The 9193-nt window shown below is 31.9% G+C and overlaps 1 protein-coding gene across 1 annotated transcript; it reads right to left on the reverse strand.

Annotated features, from left to right (window-relative positions):
• Nucleotides 1–5477: 5477 nt before the first annotated feature.
• Nucleotides 5478–8423, reverse strand: LOC145053224 (putative pectinesterase 8). Its single transcript, XM_079001223.1, has 5 exons — nt 8025–8423; nt 7677–7848; nt 7359–7565; nt 6118–6377; nt 5478–5784 (listed from the first exon to the last, which is right to left on the reverse strand). Exons 1-5 carry the CDS (start codon nt 8408–8410, stop codon nt 5631–5633), a joined length of 1179 nt encoding a protein of 392 aa, XP_078857349.1. The 5' UTR covers nt 8411–8423; the 3' UTR covers nt 5478–5630.
• Nucleotides 8424–9193: the final 770 nt, after the last annotated feature.

Consider the following 9193-nt stretch of genomic DNA (forward strand, 5'->3'; position numbering starts at 1 on the left):
TTTAGATCTTCATTACTCCAAAAAATTATATGCTAGTTCTAATATCGTAGTCGTACGCTTAGAATCCTTAAGGTTTCAAGATCCTGTCGACAACAGACCATAGATCCGAACAAATAATGACATATATGGCAAACATATAGCATTTAGCACATAAAAGCATTTTAGGCATCTTTCCTAAAATATATTAGTGCTCGTGTCTAAAATATGATAGACACTCATCTCACAATCATCACTTAGCATTCTACGTTTAAGTCTAGAAATCCTACAAAATCCTAGTTCGCTTAAACTAATGCTCTGATACCAACTGTGACATCCCCAATTTTCTCGACAAAAAAAACCGATTTAGTTTATGCTTTTAAAATAAAATCAGAGCAATTTTTCCAAAAGATGTTGCGGAATTTTTTCCTAAAACAAAATATAATAAAAATTTATCAAAACATTTCTTAAATAAATATATTTTCATTATATACCAAAAACTTCGGGATGTCATGTTCTGATACAGACCAAAAACATAAAGAGTTAATTATAAGCATTACAACATATATTTACAACTACTGGCTTATAATTCAAAAATCCTTCTTCAACCTCCAAACTACGCTCGGGGTCTACTACCTATAATACAGAAAACTGAGTGGGTTAGACTTGGGCGCCTGGTGAGCATATAGGGTTTTCAACCCACAAAATAATAAATTTATTAATTTTCATCTACCAAAAATAAATTTATTAATTTCACCACCCAACAATAAATTTATCAATCCAAAATAAATTTATTAATTTTATCAACCAACAATAACCCTGGTTACCCATTTCCGTTATCCTCACTTTACATCCCTAAACACCTATCACAAGGGACATAGTCTAAGGATTTTCATTGGGGTGACAACACTGCTTTAGAGGATTCCTCAACAATTTATGTCAAATAAGGTAACCATGTGGGGGGGGGGAGTATACCATTGAACACTAAGTTCACAAACAACTACAGGTTACGAGTCTGCTAGCGTTCCACTGGACTGTCTAGAAAAGTTTGTGATCGTCATCTATACTCCGTTAGATGACTGAAACAACAATAATATCGAGGCTTCTCATCATTTTAACACACATCAACTATTTCATCTACCCATGTTATACCCAACATATTTGTAGATAAAAATACATATACAATTTAAATCATTTTAAAACCAGTATAACACATTCATTCAACACCCATCTCAATTAGACAAACAATAAATATACACAACACGTATTTTATAGAAAATACTTCATATCTATGTGTAAGATGAAAGTGACTACACACTTACTTGGTGTAACGAAAATTAGGCATCACTTTGTCTCTTAAAATAACATTTTCTGATGAAACCGGGAAGTTTTCTAAAACCCGGGCTTCACATGGGCAATGTTTCGGCTCGAAAACTATTTTTCTCGGGATCTTCGGGCTCTCCGGGGCTTGCTTACGATGCTAGGGTGATATAATAGGGTTGGGGGTAATTGTTACAATATTGAAGAAAGTATAGGGTAGAGAGAATGAAATTGTAAACATAAATTCGGATGGTATCGGTCACTATTTATAGGGGCTGAATAATCGAGTTAAACTGCACATAATTTTAGAGTATGCTGGGCGTACTCCCTCTTCAACCAGTAAGTTGGGAGTACTAAGGGATCAGCCTGGACGTGTCAAGGCTATGACACGTGTCTATCATGCGAAAGAGTAGGGCTACGTGACCAATCTCGGATCGTAAACACTCACACGAGTACGCTGGGCGTACTCCTTTGGTGCGCTGGGCGTACTTCCAATTTCCAAACATCAAAAATTTGTAACTTTTGCATATGAACTCCGTTTTTGACATTTTTATATCCACGCGTAGGTGAGACTATGCTCTATAATTTTCGTTTAGCATCCGTCGGCTAATTTTGAATTTATTTTTAAAGTTATATTTTTAACAGGTCGGGACAGGAAAAATCCGTTAAAAATTCATAACTTCTTCATCCGATGTCTGTTATCGTCTGTCTTTATACTGTTAAACTAATATCGATAAGATCTTCGATTCTCATTTAGGTTGTTTCGGCTAAAAATCACTCGATCTAAAATTCGAGTTTCGGGCTGCATACTGTTATGCCAAATCTTATAAAATTCATAACTTCCTCATACGAAGTTAGATTTAGACATTCTTTTTATGCACGCTCTCGGTTTAACGAATACTACAACTTTTGTTTAGATCACTAATGTTAAAAAAGCACTTTATCGTAAATTCACTTTTTACGTCACATAACGTTGTGCAGGTTCTATTGCGAAATTTCAATAGGTCATAACTTCTTCATTATAACTCGGATTTCGGTATTCTTTATATCTCCGGAATCCTTGTTTCGACCACTACAGCTTCACTCTTAGATTTCGAGATTATCTAATATTTATTTTTTATGCTTATTTTTATCCTTAATTCATTAAATCAAAATAATTAAGTAGATAAGCACACAATTCACATAATATTCACATAATTCATCTTTATTACTTTAAAAACGAGTTACAAATGTTAACCTAGACTATTACATCATCTTTAATGCTTAGCCCATAAACATGATCATTACAGAAGTGCTCAAAATCCAAACCCTAACTTACTACCCAAAACCCAAGCTTCATAACCCTTGCATGGATGGGAGAAAGGGATCAAGATCAGATTTTTATGACTACAAACACTCAAAAGCATTTGAAAGGATAACTCATTTGGTCTAGAGTAAGACAAACTCATATATACCAAGATTATGGGACCAAAAGGCACAAAAACTCAAGAACTAGCAAGATCTAATTAAGTATCCATCAAGTTCAAAAATTTATACTTTATGGAGGTTGCTAGAGAGATGAAAGTTCCAGATCCTCAAAGCTTGAAGCTCCTCAGACGCTCCTCTTTCTCCTTAAGAACATACAAGAACCACACTAAGGACTTAAACTCTCACAAACATGGATAGGGTTTTGAAATGACTACTTTGGGATGTGGAGGCTGAAGATAAGGAATACCTCAAGGACTTAAGGTCCTTTAAATAGGGTCTAAACCCTAAAAATTAGTGTTTTGAATGTTGTTGCTCTACGCACTGGATACTCCAGGTACTCCCAACGTAGATCATTAAATACTCACGTCCCAAACACTCTTATTCGCATCCAATAGCATGAGGGGTACTTCCTTTAGCATCCAACACTCTCATTCGCATGCAATCGCATCCGGGGTACCTCCTTTCGCATCTCATACTCTTATTTTTGCATCCACCACTCATTCACATCCAATAACATATGGGGTACTTCATTTCGCATCAAATACTCTTATTTGCATCCAAATCACATCTGGGGTACCCCCTTTCGCATCCAACACTCTCATTTACATCCAATCATCAAACTTTTGACTACTCCAACACTCTCAGATCAGTCAATCTTAGAAAACGGGTGTTACACTAACCATAGCGTTTTCCCTTTAATTAGTTTTTCGTGACCAAAGTACCTTCAACTCCTTGATAACTTAGTAGAGTTTTGATTACTTGCTTTCCTTTAAATCCTCATGATTGGAGCTTTCATTTAGGGTTCTATCTGAAAAATCATCCCTCTTTGCTCTCAGCTGAGGAATGTAGCAAGAATGAATCAAATGACTGCCTTAAACCTTCTTTATTAGGCTATGTGTTCGACGTGAACACGTCACATAAAAGATATGGGCACAGTGCGTCCACTTTAAATGATGATGTGTCATCGAAAATAAACTTTCGCACTTCACCCTTTATCATGTGTTCGCGTCGCATATTGACATTGTACGTTTGCCTTATTGAAATAGCAATGTGCCACTTCGCCTTACGTCAAATTGTTCAACGCGACAAGTAATTTGTGGTTCAACAAATTTCTTTTCTGCTATCAGTTCTCATTTTTTCCAACATTTTCACTGTCTTTACAACAAGATATCTTCATCACAAACACCACTTTTCTCAATTTTTATATCCAGTTAAAGGCGCAAAAGAGTCTTACAACCTTATCAAGTTACTTTTGAGTAAGTGCTTAAAGAACAATGAACTTAATTTAATAATCCATAAAGTAAGTAGTAAAAATGATTCTCATGCCATTTTTTTTTGTCAAATACTCAATTCCATAACTAAATTGATCTTAACCAACATTATATCTTGTCACAAAATGTACTATGACATATATAAACTATTTTTTGAGTCTAATTCTTTAAAAACCTCATGCTACACATACAAATGACCAAAATTCCCTTATTTTCATCTAATGACTTTTGCAACTACATAACTACATACACTCAACTAATCACTAACTATCGCCACCATCAGTACTAGGAATGTGAAATGATTATGATATCGTTTTGAATCATTTTACCATTATAATATTACACATTTTCAATTCATTCCCTTCATTTTCCTTAATTAACATCTAAATTTTCTGAATGTTACAAAGTGTTAATATTTGACAATTTTTCATTCTCTTTATTACTTTTCAAATACACAACATAATATTTTACTAAATGGTTAAAGTCACAAAATAATCCAAATTTCTGAATGTTACAAAAATGTTCATTCTCTTTATTGCTTTTCAAATATAGAACATTATATTTTACCACATGGTTAAAGTCACTAAATAGCAACATAACTTTTGATTTGTTGATCAGGATAGGGACATCAAAGTCATTTTTTATACAACCCAAGTATGTATTTTTATAATCGAGACATCTTATTTACGTAATTAGGCGTGTTTAGAACAGAGCGTTTGAGAGATTCTATTTTAATTTTTAACAAAACGCTCAAGTTTAAATAAAAAACGTATGAGAGCTTCTAGCTTTTAACTTTTGATAAAATGCTCAAGTTAAAACAAAAAACTTTGTTTGACAATACAAATGTTTAAGTTTAACAAATCGCTCCAAATCTTAAAGTTACCTCATGTAACGTTTAACAAACGCTATTGAGCTTTTAAAATCAATTTAATTACCTTTAAAAATATATTTATATATTTATTTTTTTAAACAATTATCCTTTTATATAATTTTACATATTTTAAAAATTTCCAGCTATTTTTACCAAAAATTCATATAACAAATAAAAGTTATAGCTTCCAGCTACCAGCTATCTGTTTCCAACTATTCGTAACCTACTATCCGCTTCCAGCTAATAACTATTTTTGTCAAACACACCTCTTTTTTTATCATTTTATTTGTTCCATAAAATATCTTAACTTTTGTACATTAAACCAAAAAATTAACTAACTAACTTCGTTCCAGTTGCCCAATGAATATTCGAGGATGGTTGGTTGTCGCTCTATTTGATAGTGTTCCTTATTTTTTGTTTTCTAAAGGAATCCGATAGAAATTGTTGTCTTCGTAAACAAAAGCAATATTTGACTTGACAGACATAATTTAATCAAAATACAAGTCAAATGTAACAAAAAAAATCATCCTAACAAAGACAAAACATGAAAAAAAAAATCCTTATATATGTACACCAATCAAAGTTGCTAATTTAATGTAAACAAGGGTGAAAATATAAAGCATGTTTTAAAAATGTGTCCAAACAAATATAACATTTTTTTGATGGAGCACAAAAAGAAAAAAGATTTTTTTTTATCAATAAATTAATTATATAGAGGAATATCCTTACACTTGTAACTGCAACCATTGGTCACCATTAATAAAAGAGGCATTAAGAAAGAGTGAGGCTTGAGTGTCATTTAGCTTTTGTGCATATGGAACTCTCATTGAAGTATTTGCTCCTCCACCCATGCACATATACTCTCCATAGAATATACTCCTACGATCAAAAACATTTATTCATTAAAAAACTCACAAATACATTAAACTTTATAAAATTTTAATAGATTGTCATGTTATTATTCCATTTTTCATACAATTTAATCATTTTTTTTTATAATAATGAATCCTATAAAAAGTTTAATGAAACATATATTTTTTTAAAAGATCATTTATAATCATTTATGTATAAAAAGTTTTGTTTTTTTTAATTCATTGAATGTGAGTTAATCATTTCATCTCGTTCAATGATTTTATTTAACTATATATTGGTTAAAGTAAAATTTAAGGTTATAACTCATAGTATAAAATAAAAGTAGTAGTGCATGCTTACTGGTCTCTAGAGGGGTCATTAAAGTCATTCCACCCCTCAGGGGCAACTATGTCCGACATAAATGTGTAAGCAAAGATAACTTTAGAGAAGGGTCTCCAAGCTCGACCTAACCATATCCTTCCTGTACCACCGAGGTTGCATCTCACAAACGCAAATCCACTGTCCTCGTCTGCGGAAGCTCTTCCATGCGCTGTAACTGCTCCATTTATATTCTTTTGTCCCACTGCTACTGGTGGTGCCATGGAGATCAATTGACAATCCTATATATATATATATATATATATATATATATATATATATATATATATATATATATATATATATATATATATATATATATATAGATCATTTCACAATTATTACACAAATGACCCTAATTAATGGGGTTTTTGATCATATACAATTGCATGTGGCTATATTCTGATGTGATGTGTGTGGAAGGCAGAAATATGAACTAAAAAGGAGTACAGGATTGATTTAGTAGTTCATGAGATACTTATGTCAATATTATTACTATTATATAAGACATTGATAAATTTGATATAATGGGTGAAAAAAGTTTAATACTTTAAACACTTAATGTGGTAAAATTTTTGATGATGACTAAAATACATTCAATCATTTATGCAAACTATTTTTTATGTTATGCAATTATTTACCATTATCTATATAAGTTAATCTAAATTTTGGTTAGAGTAATGTTTATATCTATTGTGTTCCAAATACATCATAAATATATTACATATGAAATTTTGATACATATCATAGTCAAATGACATACACTCCACTTGGATAGTGTGGATCCGCCATTGTTAAGGTGTATATCAACGCAATATTAAAGATATTAATATTTGTTAAATAATTTATTATTATAACTTTAAAATTCATTCTTTAATGAAAAGGATATATAAAATATTTTAAATGTATCTATATATACATGTTAAAATATATTGCCAAAATATACAATTATATTCATAAAAAGTATCAACAATTCCCTAAAATATATTCATTATAAATTGAAGTAGAAATAAAATACAAAATTGCATAAGCATTTTTTATATAAGAAATAAATGATCATGCATTAACGTCTAGTTCGTTTTTAGGCACCTTTCTTATAACAATAAACAATGTCTTTTCTATTTTCGAAAATATAAGAATTAAATAATGTCTATATGTTAACATCTCATAAGATTCTATATAATTTTTATTTTATTAATTTTTTTTTTTTTTTGAATTTGTACCTCATAGAGTGATTTTGCATTGCCGAAAATGAAGTCAATTGAACCTTGAATATAACATTCTTTGAAGTAATGTCGACCTCTATCATCATGAAGTGTATCCTGAGCTCCAAAAAATCCACACCCCCAAAAAGAAGCTTGATCTCCATTTACTCTAATCGCCACAGCTTGTGCTCCAACATCTCCCGGCTTAGGTATCGGAGCCACATTCTAGCATTGATAACATTTCATAAACTAAACTTTTTTTTATGGAAAATCTAATTAATTTCATTATGTTGATTTAAAGATCTATGATTGTTACAGCTAGCCATGCATGCTTACCATGAAGCTAATGTTCTTAGCTACGAAATTTGCAGCAAACACTTGCACGGAGGCACAGTAGAACGTGCCATGCGAGGAATTTGCAGTGTCATTCCAAACAATCGCGGTTGAAGTATATCCTTGCCCTTGCAGTGTTATATTTGGTTTTGTCTTGGGGATTATTACCTTTTCACTTAAATTCGACATATTAAATAATTAAATGTATTAATATCGTCATCAAGGTTATACTTATTGGTATTTTGCATCTTTACATATTTCATATTGGTATTTGTTGAAAAAAAAAGAAAAAAAAATAGAGAGAGAGGAGAAGACTATTGGACAACTAGATTATAACCTGTAGCGACTTACAAGTAAATGCCGTTATTGATCCATATTAGAGTTCTCTTAGGGTTAGCAGTTATAGTTGCATCAATGGCAGACTGTATAGTTGTAAAATTACAGCATCCATTACGATCAACACAAAATGTCGTTGTGGTGTTGGTATCTTGAGGTACTGAATCACGAGGGAAATCATCACATATGTCGACTACTTTGGCCTTTTTTTCATGATGGTGGTGGTGATGACCATCTAACCGAGTGTTATATTGGTTTGCGATGATTGACACTGGCAAATTCGAGATAACCTTAAATTCCTCAATGTAGAACTTGACAAATTCTAGGTTTGATGATAGGAAATGTGTTGTTGCTAAAATGGCAACTAGAAGAGAGAAAACATCTGTGTATCTAAAAGTCATGCTTTTCTATCAAACAGAGGGTTTGAATGAACATGAAGAAAGCAAAGAAGGGTTTTTAAAGAAAGCACTTGAAGTAGAAGGGTTAGATAGCATGTCTTGCAAACTACCCTGTCCCTATATGTTCATTTCGACCTACCAACACCTGGGAAAGTTGGAATTATTCATTCATTAAAATTTAAGGTTTACAAAAGTTTATATCTACATATAATCACATAAAAACTTTATTATATTTTTATATCTTCAGTTACACGCAAATAGATTATTTGAGTTAAATATAAGAACTAGCAATGTATTTATATTGTTTGGTTTAATGTAACATCATGTAGCCCTATGAAGTTTTACTTTTTGGTTTAAATGGTTCCTTTCATTTTTTATTTAATTTTTTTGCATTTAAGGGGTACGAAGTATAGTTTTACCGGCTAAAATGGTCAATTGACTTGTTTCAAGAGGTTTCGAAGCCAAGTCATAGTCCAAGTTATCTAATGAGTTAACTTTGAGTTAACTCGTCATACACGTCACCGAGTCGAGTTGAATCATTTGCTTGAGTCCTAAGGGTTACTATGGACCCAATGTTTATAAAAATGATGGTTTAATAAATCAACCCTAAAACTTTATACCTTTTTTCGGCCAACCATTTACCGACAATGAGACAACAATCATTTTCACGAGATTCACGAGATGTCTACCCCACCGCCCTCACCAGATCCGATTTCGATAAATTCTCGAGACAGGATCAATTTCAGTGACTTACACACAATATTTTGCGATTATGGGCAGAAAATA

Source organism: Lactuca serriola, chromosome 5, assembly GCF_051521515.1.
Source record: "Lactuca serriola cultivar US96UC23 chromosome 5, Lser_US96UC23_V15, whole genome shotgun sequence".
NCBI lineage: Eukaryota > Viridiplantae > Streptophyta > Magnoliopsida > Asterales > Asteraceae > Lactuca > Lactuca serriola.